The following is a 17,712-nucleotide window of genomic DNA, read 5'->3' on the forward strand; positions in this document are numbered from 1 at the left end:
AGATAATGTAGGTATTATTTAAAACAACTTTGCCAACAATAATTTAAATTTCTCTTAGAAACTATTTAATATTTTATACTCAATTTATTTTGAAATTTATTAATGACGACCGGGCTCCTTTTCATACGATGATGCAAGTCATTAAATATTACGTTTTAAATCACATGTAGTGTCATTGAATATTATCATTAGTTATAAATAGTATTTTTATTATTTTGGTAATTATATCAATTCTACATTCATCCCGTAACTAATGAAAGTTAATTTGTATTTATCTTTTTTCCGCTTAATAGAATGTTAGCATATCAATCTATGTGCTCTATATGGATACATATTTGACTATGGAAATATATATATTCTTTTAAAAATCCGTTCACACTGTTTAGTACAATTTTAACAGTTTCTGCTGATTTTTAATTAATAATATTACAAAATTGTTGATATTTTTATGTTTATTATATTATACATTTCAATTTAATTTTCCATGTTATTAATACTAAACTTTTTAGTTTTTAATAATATTTTTTTTGAATAAAGATAAAAAGAGCCTTTATTTTGAATAAATTCAAAATCGAAAAAGAGCGGGACCTTACCGGCGCAGCCGCTGTTTGATGAGTGAAGAGACGCTCTTTGATTTGCTTTCTGAAGAACTCACACTCGCCCAGCGTCAGGTAAAACTCTTAACCTAATCTACCCTTAATTGCACCTTCGTTTTTCATTTATTGTTACGTTTTAAAAATACGATTTTTCAATCAGATCCGCTAAAGTCGCCATTGTTCAACCTTTGTTTGATTTTGATCTGTGTATTGTAGGGCTTAATGCATGCTTGAATCCAATTAACACTGTATGCGTGTGTTGTGTACTTTATTATATTATCAGTGAGTTAAAATCTGTGTTGGAAGGGAGATAAAGGGATGGAAAATGTGTACGCCGAGTTGGATGATGCCAGAGCGGAGGTGGAGAAGCTCAAGGCTGAATGTCGACTCAAAGGTCAACTCTTTGAGGGTCTGAAGCAAGATCGTGCCCAAGAATTTCTCAAATTTCAGGAATCCAGGAAGCGGGTCGAGGAACAGGCGCGCGAGCTTGATCTCAAGTCTGAGGAGATCCATGAGCTGAAGAAAGTTCTAGAAGAATTGAACTCTAGTTTGCATGAAAAGGAAGCACACGTTGCGCGTTTGAGTTCGGAGAATAAAAGGATCCAAGCAAGTTCTGCTGATAGGTTGGTCAAATTGGAGGAGAGTAATAGATCGCTGGTGTTGGCTTTAGATGAATTAAGAGTAAGAAATGAGTCTCTGGAGCAGAATGCCTGTGCCAATAGTAAGGAAATTTTGAGTCTTAGGGCATTCTTGTTGGCCGCGGAGAAGAAGTGTTCCGAATCAGAGGAAAAAGTGCAGCATGGTGCAATGCTGAAAGGGAGAGATGGTGTGATACTGCAATTGGAGGAAGAGAATATAAGAATGCAAGATAAGATTAAATGGAGGAATGAACAGTTTAAGCATCTTGAGGAAGCTCACGAAAAGCTTCAAGTTGAGTTCCGATTGTGCAAGGAGGAGTGGGAGAAGGAGAGATCTGCGTTGCTCGAGGAAATGTCTTCCTTGCAGGTTAGGTTGGATTCTCAGACAAGAAATGTGGAGGGGTTGCAATCCCGTTTGGAGATGTGTAACCATGCATTGGCTCATGAAGAGAGCAAGAGAAAACTCCTGGAGGCTGAAATATCCGAGTTTAAGACTAGTTTTGAGAATTTTTATACTCAGTGTGAGGAGAAGAACTCAGAGATTCAACAATCAACCATTTTAAGGAATGACGAGATAGCACAGCTGAGAAACTCATTAGGGGAGAAAGAGATGGTGGTGAGAGAACTGGATCATAAAATTGTTCAACTTGAACATGATAATAAGGAATTGGGAGATTTACTTAAAGAACTCAGGGAAGCTCAGATCAATAATGGTGGCGCAAATTCTGTGACATCAAAGCTCCGTAACAAGCTTAGACGGTTGGAAGATGTGCATAAAAGCTGTGCGTCAATTCTCAAGTCTAAAGAATCTCAATGGAGTGATCAATTGACAAAGATGGAAGCAGATATTGTTACATATAAGTCTGTACTGACCAATAAAGAACAGGAAATACGGAAGCTTCAGATGGAATTGGAAAATTGCTATTGTACCGTCGAAGAGAATCATATGGGACTTTTGATCTTTAAATCAGAACTTGTTGAGGCTTACTCCAAATCATTCAGTGCAGACTCTGAGAAAGCAACATTTGGTGTCAAAGGGAATGAAAATAGGATTCTAATTTCTACAGAGCAATTGAAACTGGAAGAAAATTCTCCGAAAAGTATGGCACTACAACCTTCTCGGCTGGTGGAAGAGCTTGAACAATACAAGAAAAAGCTTGAGGAATCATCTGAGGGTGAGCTCATGTTGTTAGAGCAACTAATGCAGATGGAATATACACTACATTATGAAAGAAGTGCTGCTTTTGAGGCTCTGGAAAAGCTGGAACTTGAAATAACCTGTAAAAATGATGAAATATCTCGATTAGATTATGAGGTACAGGATAGGGAGTCTGCGACTGCAACCCTTAAAGTTTCCTATGAAGAAATTCAGGGAACTATTAAAGAGATGGAAATTTCCCTGGAATCAAAAATGAAGAATGAACAAGCCCTTAAGCAGGCCAATGAAAACCTTCTCTGTATTGTCAAGGATCAGGAGAGAAAAACTGAAGACCTTCTACTGCAGATTGGTTTATTGGAAAGTTGCAATGCAATGAAAACGAAGGAAGTGGAAAGTTGCAATACAGAGAAAATGAAGGAAGTGGAAAGATGCAATCAGGAGAAAAAGGGTCTTATCCAAATTGTAGAGGATAAGGAATGTTGCATAAAGGATCTACAGAAAGAAATAGACGTCGCCTACTTGAAACAAGAATCCACGGAAAACAGATTAAAAGTTGCAATTCATGCACAGCTGGAAGCAGAGCAAACCCTCAAACAGGAAAAAGAGATTTTTTTGAAGATTAAAGACGAGAAGGAACGAACTATAGAGCACTTTCAGGAGCTAGCTACGACATCAGAGCAAGATTTGTTAGATGCGCTCTCTGTTTCGTTCTCAAAACAAGTGGAAAACTGGGTTGAGGTCAGTTTGCTCAGGGATGCCTTAAAAAATGCAGAATATCTGGCAATGTTAGAAATTGAAGAAAAGAACATCCGAATAGTGAAATTAGAAGAAGCATTTTTCCATTTAAAACAAGAAGCTGAGCAGCTTCGAGCATTAATGGATGCCAGGAAGTTTGAAAATGAAAAGTTGATGGATAAACAGCAGACCATGGAATGCGTAATAGCAGAGCTGAAGCTTGAGAACGGAAATTTGCTCCAAGAGATCATGAACTTATCAACAAATAGGGAAGATATGTTAGCACATTTCGAAGACATCTTTGGCAAAATTGGTGAGTTTTCTTGTCGGGATGCGCAATTAGTGGAGATGCTGGGCAATTTGTTGAATACTTCTGAAGATGAAAATGAAACAGCAATGGGTTCAGTAGTTTGTGATAAGTCACACGAGTCTGCTAGAGATGGTACCAATGGTCTTCATATTACTCCCACAACCAAAAAACCTGAAGAAATTTTTGATGGACGATCGCCATTGAGAGAGGTTAATAGCCTGCATATGTAGACCGGAAGAAGATTCTGTGATCTTGCTGACAAAAAAGCCAAAAAGGTATTCAATTTCAGAAATATTTTCCTCTTCGCATTGGCATGTTTAGTTCTTTATGACATTAAATGCACATGCATGCAAGTTGCCCCCCGAAACTATCTATAGAGAAGATGTAAGATAAGTTGAAAATGGTGGCAATTTGGCTGCAGGCATTTTGAGCAGGATTAACTATATTTGCCATGTGAATTCTTGAGCCAGCAAAAAGTTCCCCATTATTGATCATGGAAAAAGTTGGTGCTATTTTGTTTAGTAAGTCCATAGCTAATAGCTAAAGAATGATATTTTAAGGTTTAATTACATTTTCAGTTTTCTTAGTTTTGGTTCAAGTTTTTGTTGTTAAATGAAAAAGTTAATTTACTCCTTTCGTCACTAGTTTTGCAGCTAAAACACCAAAACTTTTAATTTTTTATTGAAATAATTGTGGGTTCTGTGGTAAATTTAGAAGACGAAACAAGTTAAAGATTTAGAAATTGGAAATGTAGTGAAAATTTGAAGAAAAATAAAGGATTTAAAGAGAGAAGAATTAGAATTATTTTATCTTGGTAAAATTTGATATTATAGTCAGTGAATTCGAAATTTCAAAACAATAAACGGCCAAGACGAATTCAATTAGCTTGAGAACCAAAGTTGCATGCCAAACAAACTATAAGGAATAGAAATGTAATGAAGCCATGTTCAATTGGGTGTTATTTTGTACTTCTCCATTGACAAATAATCTGAAAACTTCTGTGGAACGGTGCAGGTATTTGCCGTTTACCCGTTTCACTAGCAAGTATGGACTTCAAACATCTTACACATGGCATTAGCAGCATATATAGAGGAGCGGAAGATAAAACGCGACATCAGTCTGTATTCTGATGTTTTCAGAAAATTGCCACACGTTTCTTTATGAGAGGTTCGGAACAAGTGAGTGGTCAGAAGAACTATTTAACAGTGTTGGCAATATTCATTCCAATTCTTTGGCCATACGGTCAAGACTATTTAATTTATTGTATTCTTTGTTAAATTATGCGCAATTGCATTCACTGTTTTTAGATGAATTTAATAGTACCAAACATGCGTAGTATTTAGTGCTCAGAGTCTCTACTTTTTTAAATCCATGGCGAGAAGATAAGAAAGGCTAGAAAAGGCGAATTCTGCAAACTGGAATTTCATCTAACCAAAATTTCGGCTAAGTGGCTACAATACAATACTTACAAATTCATAATTCGTTTCTGAATGAAATCCACAGAATTCCCATTCAATACTATACAAAGCTGTTGAAAATACCAGGTTTTCCCATGACATATACGAGTCCATGTCAATGATGCTAAGATCTGCATACAATTTTCCAACTAAAAATCTCAGTTTGCTTCATTTTATTTGAAGGGCAACTATTGGTACACAATAGTGTGCTGTTCTGAGTAAAAATCCTGAGAGAGAAAACTCAATGGGATGTAAAAAATCATGCAGCAGGGTTGGAAGTATCTGGCTTGTTAGAGTACTTGGAAAGCCATTTCTGCTTGTTCTTCTGTGAAGCGTTCCAGTTTCGAGAGAATTGAATAAGACCTTCCCTTAACGACCCAAGATTTACCCCATCTCCAACCAAAATGCTAGTCACTCCCATTTTAGAGACCTAAGGCAATAATATACGATGACGACGACGAAATGAATTTAAAAGAAAACGGGAGAGTTTATATTAATACCGATTGGATGTTCCTATTCTCATCATCGAAAAAGAGCATAGAGTTGAAGGGGACAGCGGTCCTCGAATGAATCCTCTGAAAATGATCTGTTTTATGTGTCCAACTGGAATATATTTCCTGAACAAACCAAAGTTCACAAGAGAAATAAAAACCTAATACATGCGGCGTTAAATTTCAATTGAAAAAGCAAGATAAGCACAAGAATTCACCTGTGCGACGAAGAGTGAGGAGAGGCCCAATTTGTTGAGGAAAGCTGTTGCTATGTCAGCGGTTGGTGAGCGAGAAGCGATTGCAACGTCGATGCCTTTCTCTTTGAGCGCTAACAATATGCCTTTGGCGTGAGGATAGAGAGAGGGCATTTCACGCTTCGATCGACACTCACTGAATTTTCAACAAGATTGATTTCATATATTAGAGAGTAAAAATGAAATTAGGTTAAGGAAAAGAGGGTAGGAAGTAGGAATGAACCAGTAGAAAGGCCAGAGAGTGTAATCGAGATCGAAAACCACGAGCTTTGGCAGAACCTCAAAGGCTTCGATTATCTGCAGCGCCTCACCCTTCACCTTCTCCGTGTTCTCCTCCATCTCTCTCTCTCTCTCTCTCTCTCTCTCTGCGTGGACGGATGAAGGATTATGCGAAAATCAAACTAGATTAATTTTTATCAAGACTATTATTATATTGATCCAACTTAAATATTAAATCACCGTATTTAATAGTTAAAATCAATTTCAGTTATCTGATTTAAATTTGAAAATCAAGGTCTCAATTTATTAAATATAAATTATTTTCTAAATTTAGTATAAATGATTTGTTCACTTTATATAAATAATTTATTAAAAATATTCCATTTTGCGAATTTTAATAAATAGCAATATTTTAATAATTTTAAATTATAAAATAGTGTAAATAAAACGTTGAAATAAATTCAAAAACTACAGCGATACGTTAAAGCAATGTGGGAAACATTTAAAAAGTAGAATATCTATGAACTGTTTTAAGATCCCTTAAAACATTTAGTATACTTTACAAAAGGACCAACTTTGAGTATCTTTGTCTAAATTAAAACAGTCCCACCAAAATTATGACAAAAAAATGGTGTTGAGCATTTTTATAGTGTAAGGGTGAGGCGAAAGTATTTTGCAGATTACTTCACCGTTTGGGGACCAGCGTAGTTCTTGTAATCTATTTCTCTCTTACGTCATTTCAAATATTTAATATTGTTTAATGTGGCTATAACACACAAGCTCCTTTTAGCATGCTTCTGGTGAGCATGCGCCTTGGAGCACCATCTTGGTTCATAAGCTTTGGCCTTTTGGCATCTGGTTCATATTCACGGAATGAGGAAGGAGACTCAACAATACTTATATCAGCATCATGCTCATCGTCTGCCCCCAGAGAATCCGGAACAACGTATGCATTCATAAGAATTGGCTTTTTGGCATCTTCTCCATCAGATTCAAATGTCACTGCCTGTTCCTTGTTAACTTTCGTATCCTCTTCAAGACTCCTCTTCTGAGTAAAATCAAGTATTTGATGGGTTGTTAATGAATTCATATATTCAAGGAATGAGGAGTGACTTAAGAAACTCACATCAGCATCATTTGGCGCTGGAGAATCCGGAACAACATAGTCCGTAAGCTCCTCACCAGAGGTCGATGGATACTCAACTATTGTCTTGTCTTCAATTTTTGACTCGTCATTTTTCTTAAGAAGCTGGTCTTCATGAGTACTTGTATTCATTGGGAACGAGGATAATCTAGTACATGTTCTTGACAGAGAATGGTCATCAACAGCTTTCATAAAATTTACAGAAAGCCCATGCTGCGATGATTCTGATGCTCCGTGATCTTTTCTGACATATGATGTGGATGGAAAATCACATACCAATTGGGATTTCTCCCTCTCTACTGATACAGCAGTTTCCTCACTACATTCATCAATTTCCTGTATTATGGCATGAAAAGTGAAATACTTCAGTTGGTATAGCAACATTTTCATATTCTAAGCAGATACTGGGTGGCCATTTTATTTCTGCACTTAACAAATTTAGATAATGAAAATGAGAAAAAAAGAGGGGGCAGTTAAAAGCATATACATAGAAAGTTAAAATCCGAATTATTCAATTCGTTTACTTTTAACGGTGACAAGAAGCCCCTCTTGTGACATGCCGACATCTGCAGACAATCAGAACGTGAAATTACTCGCCAGTCCTTGGAAACAAGTGCATGTCCTCCCATACACGGTGAAACTCTTCCGGGTGAAGCCGTTGGATACTGAATATCAGCAGTCTCTAGTTCAGTAGAGGAATTTAAAGGATCTTTTACACACCACAAATCTGAATAGCTGCAACCCGTAAGGGAATCTTCTTCCACTTTCGTCTGGACAACAATGGCAGGGTCTTCAGAAGGAAGACCTTTGTCAAGGCAATCGGTAGGACGTGCTTGCAAAGAATTATTTTCAAATATATCATAAATTAGGTTCTGTATGTGAGATCGTTTCAGAGAAGCCTCTGGTGGAGGGAACCAATTACTGCTCAACTGGAAATTATGAGAAGAAATTTAACTGTGACTCAAACTGCTGTATAACATGAAAAAGGAATCATGTGGTCATCCCACACAGACGATGAAGACGTTTTAATAAATGCAGGTGCCAATTAAAACAGATGCATGTAAGAATAACAGCAATTAAGAAATACTATTCATCTAAATAACCAAATCAATATACTAATGTTTAAATTCACAACAACGAAACACACATTTGACACACCCAAGCACAAGCACCAAACAATATGAAATTCAAGGTCTGATTTTAAAAGGAGAAAAACAGTTGCTGATAATAAACAAGACAAAAATAGTGCATAAAGGTCTCTCATATATCCCTTAGTTCAGGTTCTCTGATGTCTTGTCAAATTCAGAAAAAGGCAGAGGAGCATAGCAGCCTGCATTTTGTGATATGAATTTCCCAAGGTTTTCTCATCTAACATAATACTTGATGGAATCATCCAGAGCATCAACGGATTACAGAATCATGAAAGCGAGATAAGACAGATAATGATGCTACTTCAAAGAAAGTCAAAGAAACATTATATCACTGAAAATGAAAAATGAGACTACATATCCTGTTCAAGTTTTAATGCCAAGGGAAGACACTTACAAAGTCAGAGAACTTCGTAATCATAAAAGGGTTAAAGTTTACAGGAGCTTCTTCCAGAAAACGTTCCACATAATGGAGCAAAAAGAGACCACAGTCGTATAAATTATCCTGCTGAGGCAGCTGAAATAGAAAAGAAAGACCAAACCAGTCTAGTAAAAGTTGCGCTGGATTACTTATAGGGAAGTTAATAATAGACTACCTCAAGTGAGATGAATCTCATATGAAGAAATTTGGAAGAAACATCATCCACCACATTACCGTGCCTCTCTTTCCATTCTTCACAGAGGTAACTACCATTAAAAAATATATAAAAGAAAGGACTGTCAGATTCTGCACAATGACAGAAAACAGATTAATTCTACTTATTCAAGCTTGTAATTCATTGAATAGAGTTTCGTTTCTACTAAATTGTCAAAACAACTTTCTGTAGTAGCTATCTAAATTTCCGTGAGGAAATATATCTGTCAACAAAGCCTAGTTAAACCATTTAAGCACAAGGTTCAACCTCAAACAAAATATCAATACAAGTTTTAAGCTGTTTGCCACTTACAATAAAGCTTCACTCGCTAACAGTTAAATGACTTAGGTAGTTGTTTCATATGGACTCTAATGTCACATGAAGTTGAAAAAACAGTAACAGGATTGCCTGTTATTTTGCTGATAGTGTTGTGCTTGGCAGAAGCTTGGTGATTAGAGATTGACTATGGTGGGCAAAGTCACCATTCATTGCTACCTGTTTGGTAGGGTAGGGTTAAAATGTGAGATTTCAGTGACAAGTGGTGTACATTCTAGTGATTGATGATAGTAACCAAAGTAACCATTCATTGTTAACTGTTGGCAAGAAGTGGCGTCAACAAGTCAACTGCTAGTAAAATAAAAAGGTGACTACTTTCGAATGATTAATATAGTAGCTCAAGTAACTGTTGGAAAACTACTGTCATGTAAAGATAATAAACTCCTGCTGTCGGTATATTTTTCCCCTGGAGATCTTTCACAAATTTTTATTGTCACTTGATGTAATTTATTTTATACATACCAAGTATACATCCTATTTTTGCTTGTAATGTATCAAGGGCTTGCTTGATAAACATGATATGATAGGGTAAAAGAATATAATATGATAAGAACATGACGGAATAATAATAGGATAATTTCCGTATATAGAAGATAAAAAACTAAATAGTATCAGGATATAACATAAATTATGTTTTAATTATACAAATTCATATAAGATTTTAAGATGCAATAGTATCTTAAAAATTGTTATATTCTTATTATTTAATTTAATATTTTAATACATAATATAATTAAAATTTTTGTCACTATTATAAATATAAATTCATATAAAAGATCTGTTAAATAAAAAATTATAATATATATTATAATATAAATTAATATCAATAACATTATACATATTTTATTTTGCTCATTAATTTTTCTTAAAATTATATAGTTTTTATAAAATTAATATTATGATGCAAATATTTTTCTTTAAAAACGTATTTGAATAATTAAGAATTTTTTGTATAGTTTAATTACCATTATAATTCAAATTTATGAGTGAATATTATAGATAGGAGAGTCGGGGGGAGGGAGATAGCTTATCCTATCCTATTAAACCAAACTGAACTCCCCCTTTGGGCTAAGTATACTCCCCTCTAGGACAAGCAATGAACTATAGTGATAAGGTACAATAAGTGAAGAGGTAACAAACATTAGATTACAGTAGAATAAGATATTTATCATATCATCATGTTCATCAAACGGACCCTAAAAGAAATAAAAAGAAAGGCTCCCACAAGTTGATACCAACGTATGAGTCACACTGAATCTATTCTACATCAGTCTGGTGTAAGGAAGAAAAACAGAATCTATAGCACACCAGTTATATAAGTGGGGGCAATTCCATTAATCTATACCATGCTACTTTCTTTTAGGTCAAATTACAAAATAAGTATTCAGGCAACTTCATAACCTTCCAGTCACCAAAACAAAATATTAATTTTTGTATGGAATGAAATTTTGAGAAGAGGGTAATATTTATTGGACCTCCAAATTGACATTGAGTAGAAAATAGGTTATATCCTATCTCAGCCAGCTATCAGGAACCTACCTTTGAAAAATATTCTTCAGACCTTTATGGGTTCCTTGTAGGGAATCCATGTGCAAGATGCAAGGTATTTTGGAAGATTCGTTCATTTCTTCATCTACAATACAATCAAATAAATACAATAGTAAAATTGTGCGAATAACAATAGAAGAATAACTGAAAGGGAAGATCTTGCCTTGGTAGCATGTCACTTCACCAGGATGACAAATGGCAATCAAACTCCAGTGAAGACTGGCATCAAGAAACATTAATGATTCTCAAGATGTAAAAATTTGTATCAGCAAGCAAGATGTTGTCTTGGACTCTTACCTATAGTTTATGGGAATCAAGATATAATCCTTTTCAAAAAGGTTCACTTTCCTTGTCCATTTGCGTACACGCTGAAATGCTGCTCTACCATCACAAGCACTTGCTGGATCTTTGTCTAAATCAGCCAGCTTGCGAAAGAAGAAGCTATTGAAAAAGTGAAACCGGTCCTGTTCATCAGTAGGGAGTTTATTTTTCAAATACCTATACATAAGCCAAATTTAGCAAATGTCAGTTCATATGCAGAGGAAAGTCTCAAACCTAGGGAGTGCTTGTTTGAATAGATTGTTTTTGGCAATCATCTTTTTTTCACAAGATCTCAGAGAAGTTGGCAATTTTTTCAATCAACATAAAAATGAAGTTACAAGTATCAGTGATGAAAGTAATAAAGATCACATGTACATTTGTGTACGAGAGAAAGGTAGGCGAACACCACTTTGTGACTAATATAAGTCAATTATAGCAACATTCTTGAATCCATCAAAAAGTTTAATTTTCCACCACCATGCTTACTTGATATAAAAGTCAATGATGGTATCATTAATGAATGTCTGCGGCTGTAAAAGCTCAACATCTCTCTTACTAATAGAAACAGCATCAGGCTCCCCCTTTGGATAAATAACTTCATCAAAAGCCTCATCAAAACTGCATAAAATAATATCACAAAAATAACTAAGATAATACAAATATTTACTAAATAAATGGAGTGGCAAGCAAAAACTAGCTAAGGGCAAGAACACAACCTACAATTACTGGTTTACTCAAGAATAAAACATCACAAAAGTTCAAGCTATCAAATGCTAGCTCCATAAATTTGTTTGGTTAAACAAAACACAACTTTTTTTCACTTTCGGCGTGGATCATGTGCTTGCCCCCGTGGATCAATAGTGCTAGCCCCCCACCCCCAGAGCTGAAATTTAATATAATTGGGATGATGAGCATGGAAAAATCCAATATAATTGGGATCAATAGGGTAGATTCAACTTTTGAATGCTTTACTGAAGAGGTTCAAATACTGTGATCAACAGCATAACAAATTAGGTACATTCTCATGAATTTCGTTCGTCATTCTCTATAACCCTAAAAATACCAAAAATATATAAAACAGAAAAATAAACAATTTACTTTTGATAGCTAGCAGCTCAAGAAATTATGGTACATAATCAAAGTAAGTAACAGAGACAACTGGTGAATTACTGTAATGAAGAATCAAATTCTAAAATTTATTGATATAACACTGAATGTGACATGGATCATATTTCTAAACACTTTTAACAGAAGCAAATAAGATGGACTTACTTGGGGAAATAGCGGTTCTGAGAGAAAAAGTAGTGCTGCCCCAATGCAGAAATATTTCCACTGTTATCAACATCAATGCTGCATGGGGGGGGGGGGGGGGATAATAAGTAAGACTAAGTAACACCTTCCAATGTTGAGCAACATACTTTTCAACAGTCAAGTAACAGAATTTTGACCAGTTAGGCAACAAACTTTTGTACAGTCAAGTACTAAGCACCCAAACAACACCAACAATTCACAAAATAACAGCATAGAAAAACATCATAAACGAAACCAATCTCACCACAACAAAAACTGAAAACTAAATAGGATTAGATACTTGGTCCGTGTATTGGCAGTTGTATGTCACTCCCTAAATTGGTGCTGCGTGAAGTGGGATCAGTTATTGTAATGGTATGATCATGGGCTAAGCAACTGCTCAAGTGGGGCGAGATAAGGGGGAGTTGATGTTAATATATAGAGGATACCTTGCAATTCCCAGCGGGATAAGATACTTGCTCTAAATATTGTAAGGCAGGGAGAGAGTAGACTTGAGTGTTTCTGCTAGCCTCATTAGCTTAAGCAGGAACAGTACTAAAACATAATACCAATTGAGACATATATGATCTCTATCTAAGTAAAACAAAAACACCCCGATAAGATATATATCATTAACTGAGGCAAAGAGTATGTAGATACACCTTCAGACTCACCATTTTCTATGATCAGTGATGATAAAAGAATTTGTAATGCTTTCTTTGATCCATAAAAATCTAATTCAAGTAACGCAATTACACAATATATATTTTATACTCCACAAAATTGCAAATAACATTCTTACTTAAAACGTGTACTCCATATATCTGTGTATCTGGTGTCCAGTAGTTTGATTGCTTCTTCTGCCTTGTACCAAAAGGAATCATAGACTGCAAACTTTAACAGCTTAAAATCTGCATGAACTTTTAAGCAATGCCGAAATATTATAACAAGATTATCACAAAGCCCTCCCCTCAAAGAAATGAAGCAATGAAAATTGCAACTCAGCAAATAGTATGAAATCTGACTAAATTATTCCTGAATAGAAAAGGAATTTATTGTAATGAAATATCAAATAAAGTAAAATAAATTAGTGGAATACCATCATATCCATATATTCACCATTACAGTTGCAATTAATTAAGGATTTCCAATTTTAAAAATAAGGAGAGAATAAACATCCTCCGCATTGATCATAAAAAAGAATAATAACATAATTCTTGAAAGTAGTCACACCTGGATTTTGATTTGTATTTCCATCTTCACTATAATCTTTTGATTTGAGAAGAAGGTTGATCAAGGCTGTTTCAATCTAATGATAGAAGAAAATCGAATTTATTTGTAAGAGAGACAACAGATTAATAAAAGATGGGGGAGGGGGGGGACTTACATTTTCAAACCAACATGATTCAATTTTTATGATATCTTCAGTCGGCCACTCAATTTTAAGAGTTTCCCTAGTTCCATTACTTGTTGAGCCTTCAAGTTTCAAGGAGTTGCATGAGAATGTTAACTGGGACCTAGTGGAATACAAATCCTCGAATTGAATAAAATCAGGGATGACATCAACCACCTTTTCTTCGACATTCTGCACATGAAAAAACCAGTTCGCTTTATCCGGAATATCTATCCAACCAACATTAAAAGTACTAAGTACATACATACATTTGATGTATCAAAGAACTAGATCCAGAATAAAAAATCATTTTAAGGCAAACATTATTAAATAAAAATAAATCCAACGAAAGACCAGCAATTAAATGTATGTACAACAATCAGGGTTGTAGGAACTTTATTTTAAGATTGAGTTGGCCATATCAGAACACACAAGCAGACTAAATGAATTGCAAGAAGAATATCAAATGACAAGTTCAGTTCCTTTGAAAAATGAAAACTACAAGTTTAGGTCATTAGGTTATATTTGAATGCTTAAGATTAAAAGATGAATGCATGAGTTTTTTAAGTCATCATGTGAGCAATAACTTTTGATCTTGATCAATATATGTATGAGCATATGGAGTCCAGATTTATAGTTCTCATAGATCAAAACACTTCTTAAATCAAGGTACATTGCCTCGGTTGTCTTCTACATGCAACAATTCACCATCCAGAAACATTTACACTGATTGCCTTCTTTGTCGCATCAGAGTGCTCGGTGTCCATTCCCTTTGTCCAAGTGTCGACAACAAGACAATTATCCACCGTAGGATAATTGTAGCATGTGCCTTCACCTTAAGGAAAATTTAGTCTTAGCTATTACTTGTTAATCCAAAGGCTATTATTTATTAATAGTTCTCCATTCTCATTTTAGGAAGTTTCCCATTTGAAGCTCAACTTAACCTACTGGACGCAGAAATAGTCTTTTAAATGCCAAAATCAGATTTCTTGCCCCCTAAAGCAAAAGGGATAAGAGAATATATAACAAATTTCATTCTTTTCCATAATGAAAACAAAGTTTTGACATATAATTTCCACAGATTACAACGATCAGTTAAAACAAAGAGAAATTAATTATAGAAACATGACAAGAACACTTACAATTACAAATGCAGCCGAATCCTCATGATCCACTAGCTGGTCTCCGAAGTCAACTAGAGTATAAAAAAAGAAAACCAAAACCAACAATAAACATAGGAAGCATCAGTACTGATAAGCAAAACATTAATACCTCAAATATCATAGAAAAAAGTCTTAAAGCGGGGAAAAAAATACCTTCATCTTCAGGTGGATTTGAAGACGAAGTAGAAGAATAACTCATTTGACTAGCGTCGTCGTGGTTGTCATCTGAAGCCACGCCAAGTGACCGATTCTGAAACAAAATTAAATTAAGGTCGCCAAAATGAACCAAGAGTTTCTTTCGCCCCAAGCATGTTAGCATGACTTGCAAAAGGGCAAAAATAGAGACAGCAACGACTACCTACTTTCGAGTCAAATTCGCTTTCAACAAAATCACTGCAGCCGGAAATCTCTTTATCAGCAGACAGTGGTAGCGGCGTGTCTATCAACGACTGAGTATCATTTTTTTCTCGATCATAACCATCATCGTGTCCACGGCCATCATCGTCATCAACAACCTCTGTGACAACCTCTAACGGTTGGTCAGCAAGTTCCTCCGCTGAGCACCGTGTCACTTCTTCTTCTGAACCACGTGAGACACGAGAAAAATACACACACAATAATAAGACAGACAAAAAAGACGAAAAAGCTCGTCCATGAATGACCCATACCTTGTTCATCATCGAGGTTAATATGATCGGCGGTAATGTCAATGGATACAGGTCTGCAATTTGAACCGCTCGCAACTGCGGAGAAAATTGACGAGGAATGGGAACGAAAGAAAGAACGACTGAACGAATGAGCAAACGAAAAATTGAAAGAGTGGAGAGAGTTGCTTACAGGCTTGGAGGAAATCATATTTGGTGACAGGGGAAGAACGAGACTTGCTAGGGTTTTTGAACTTTCGGAGAATCCTCTTAGAGACCTTCTCGATGCTGTGGTCTTCGTCATTGAATTCGAACACGTCGAATTTCTTGGTTGAGAAAGAAGAAGAAGATGATCGCGGGCGCCGAGTCATGGAGCGAGTGAGCGAGTGAGCAAGAGCGAGTTGGAGAGAGGGAGAAAATCGCAAAGAAGAAAAATTATAAATGTTTTACTGAAATGTTTTGCAATATTTATACTGTGATTCATGCTTTTGGTGAAGCAAGTTTTCTCTTTCCATTCCCTTTTTCTTTCAATTTCAACTATTCATTCCTTTCTTTCTGTCTCTACATTCTTCACTCTCACCTCTCACACCATCTTCATTTTCTACACTTTAAAATTTCAAAATTTAATAATTCATAATATAAATTTAAGGTGATTCCACCCTTCTCAAAATGATTCACATCATACAATACAAATTAATTTATTCCTTTTCTTTTTCTTTAATCTTTTCTCACCAAATATATAATTAGTGTTGCCTCTTTCTTCTTTTTTTACCTTTCTTTTTTCCGATAAACTTTAAAATTCTATATTTCTGAAAATACGTTTTTAAGTGATTATAAAAAAAATATTCACTTTTATTTTGAAAAAAAAATGTTGAATATTTTAATTTATAAAAATAATAGTTATTTCCTTGACTGAGTCTTCTAAATCAAGATTCATCAAGATGATTGCGTTTGATAAAATGCATTAACAGTTTTTAGTCTTTAAATAATAATACAGTAATGATTAAAATTGTAATTAATTTAACTTTTAAAGATGTAAAAACGGGTAATTCGGCTTGACCCCTTACCAAGGGTTGATGAATGAATTCAATCCGACTCATTTATTAGCTAGCTGAAAAAATTCAAATATGACCAAACTCATCATGGGTTAGTGGGTTAAATGTGTTGACTCACTAGCTCACTTATAATTTTTTTAAAATAAAAAAAGTTATAATTTTTTTAATCTAAATAAATTTCACTCTAAAATAATGTTAAACTCCAACAACAATTCAAAATAAAATTAAAATATCATACAATCCAATCGTAATCCAAAAATAAGCACAAAAGGTGAACAAATAAGTTTTTAATATTGATATATTTTGTATCAGCTGTTTATTTATAATATTAGAGTTTGGAACAGATATATTGAAACACAAAAATAATAAATAATTAAATTAAATTAGGTAGGTTAGTGAGTGAATCCGGCTCACCATGGATTCAACCCATGTGAGCCGGATTCTAAGTGAGCCGAATTGAAAACTAATCCGCATAAAAAATTACGAGTGATGCTCCCTCCAACCCCCGTCTTCTCCCTACACATCCCCAATTTTTTTAAATCCCAAACCCTGAATGTCACTTTCTCTCTTCCTCTTAATTTCCACTTCCGTTAACACATCATTTTCCATTTCATTTCAAATTCCGCGATATTCACCGAACACCAAGTGATCATCGAAGAGTCAGTTCCTGCGGCCTAAACGGTTTGGTTTACAATGACAAAGGTTATCTCCTGGTGGCTTAGAATTTCAAGTTTAAGCATAGATTTTCAAGTTTGGTTATTTAAGGACAAGGAAGTGGGGATTATACCATACAAGATTTGTTTTTTCTGTAAAATTTTGTGTTAACGAAAGTGGAAATTAAGAGAAAGAGATAACAGTGGGAGAGAGATTGAGATTAGGGTTTTAAAATAAAATTAAAATTGGTAAAAGTAAAAAGGATAAATTTAGAATTTAAAAAATTAGGGAGGTGAAGGGAGAATATGGGGTGGTGAAGGGAGCATCACTCAAAAATTACATTTTTTTAAACCCAACCCGACTTAAACCGGTGGCGAGCTGGCGGACAATATCTTACCAATATGGAGATTTATGTGTATGTGTGTATGTCAAACCTCCCTACCAATGGTATTAGAGTCAGGTTCAAGTCTAGTGACCGGGCTCAAACGAGTACGTCCCTCCATGATCAGGTGAAGCCTTGGC

General features: G+C 35.0%; 3 protein-coding genes across 13 annotated transcripts; 1 reads left to right on the top strand and 2 right to left on the bottom strand.

Moving 5' to 3' along the window:
* The first annotated feature begins 538 nt into the window (after positions 1-538).
* LOC124831141 (uncharacterized protein At4g38062-like) lies at positions 539-4,750 on the top strand. 2 transcript variants are annotated; one of them, XM_047305043.2, is made up of 3 exons: positions 539-671; positions 880-3,713; positions 4,453-4,750. In XM_047305043.2, the coding sequence occupies exon 2, from the start codon at positions 915-917 to the stop codon at positions 3,666-3,668; it is 2,754 nt and encodes a 917-aa protein (XP_047160999.1). In that variant the 5' UTR covers positions 539-671; positions 880-914; the 3' UTR covers positions 3,669-3,713; positions 4,453-4,750. The 2 variants fall into 2 exon arrangements, with proteins under 2 accessions (XP_047160999.1, XP_047160998.1); XM_047305042.2 differs by having other exon boundaries at positions 582-671; positions 813-3,713.
* An 81-nt stretch (positions 4,751-4,831) lies between these two features.
* LOC124831142 (Haloacid dehalogenase-like hydrolase (HAD) superfamily protein) lies at positions 4,832-6,039 on the bottom strand. Its single transcript, XM_047305044.2, has 4 exons — positions 5,864-6,039; positions 5,605-5,776; positions 5,396-5,512; positions 4,832-5,325 (listed from the first exon to the last, which is right to left on the bottom strand). Exons 1-4 carry the CDS (start codon positions 5,977-5,979, stop codon positions 5,155-5,157), a joined length of 576 nt encoding a protein of 191 aa, XP_047161000.2. The 5' UTR covers positions 5,980-6,039; the 3' UTR covers positions 4,832-5,154.
* Positions 6,040-6,338: 299 nt separating this feature from the next.
* LOC124831143 (putative ubiquitin-like-specific protease 2A) lies at positions 6,339-16,002 on the bottom strand. 10 transcript variants are annotated; one of them, XM_088114897.1, is made up of 18 exons: positions 15,675-15,989; positions 15,506-15,580; positions 15,200-15,417; positions 14,991-15,087; positions 14,817-14,869; positions 13,669-13,866; positions 13,515-13,590; positions 13,084-13,201; positions 12,264-12,341; positions 11,478-11,609; positions 10,968-11,168; positions 10,834-10,889; positions 10,662-10,755; positions 8,748-8,838; positions 8,549-8,668; positions 7,528-7,932; positions 6,986-7,339; positions 6,339-6,907 (listed from the first exon to the last, which is right to left on the bottom strand). In XM_088114897.1, the coding sequence occupies exons 1-18, from the start codon at positions 15,850-15,852 to the stop codon at positions 6,626-6,628; spliced, it is 2,826 nt and encodes a 941-aa protein (XP_087971023.1). In that variant the 5' UTR covers positions 15,853-15,989; the 3' UTR covers positions 6,339-6,625. The 10 variants fall into 10 exon arrangements, with proteins under 10 accessions (XP_087971023.1, XP_087971022.1, XP_087971016.1 ...); XM_088114896.1 differs by having other exon boundaries at positions 13,084-13,192; positions 15,675-15,988; XM_088114890.1 differs by having other exon boundaries at positions 6,339-7,339; positions 15,675-16,002.
* Positions 16,003-17,712: the final 1,710 nt, after the last annotated feature.

This window comes from Vigna umbellata, chromosome 5 (genome assembly GCF_029865625.1).
Source record: "Vigna umbellata cultivar VRB3 chromosome 5, Vumbellata_1.0, whole genome shotgun sequence".
In the NCBI taxonomy this organism is placed as follows: domain Eukaryota; kingdom Viridiplantae; phylum Streptophyta; class Magnoliopsida; order Fabales; family Fabaceae; genus Vigna; species Vigna umbellata.

What these genes read in the sequence shown, in the direction of transcription:
- LOC124831141 (XM_047305043.2), top strand. Translation starts at nt 915, where the DNA reads ATGGAAAATGTGTACGCCGAGTTGGATGATGCCAGAGCGGAGGTGGAG.
- LOC124831142 (XM_047305044.2), bottom strand. Translation starts at nt 5,979, where the DNA reads ATGGAGGAGAACACGGAGAAGGTGAAGGGTGAGGCGCTGCAGATAATC. An exon ending in ACTCTCTGGCCTTTCTACTG is followed by an intron (nt 5,777 to 5,863) that starts GTTCATTCCTAC and finishes TTGAAAATTCAG; the next exon opens with TGAGTGTCGATCGAAGCGTG. An exon ending in CCTCACTCTTCGTCGCACAG is followed by an intron (nt 5,513 to 5,604) that starts GTGAATTCTTGT and finishes TGGTTTGTTCAG; the next exon opens with GAAATATATTCCAGTTGGAC.
- LOC124831143 (XM_088114888.1), bottom strand. Translation starts at nt 15,785, where the DNA reads ATGACGAAGACCACAGCATCGAGAAGGTCTCTAAGAGGATTCTCCGAA. An exon ending in TGAGATTCATCTCACTTGAG is followed by an intron (nt 8,669 to 8,747) that starts GTAGTCTATTAT and finishes TTTCTATTTCAG; the next exon opens with CTGCCTCAGCAGGATAATTT. An exon ending in GCTTCTTGTCACCGTTAAAA is followed by an intron (nt 7,340 to 7,527) that starts GTAAACGAATTG and finishes GCCATAATACAG; the next exon opens with GAAATTGATGAATGTAGTGA.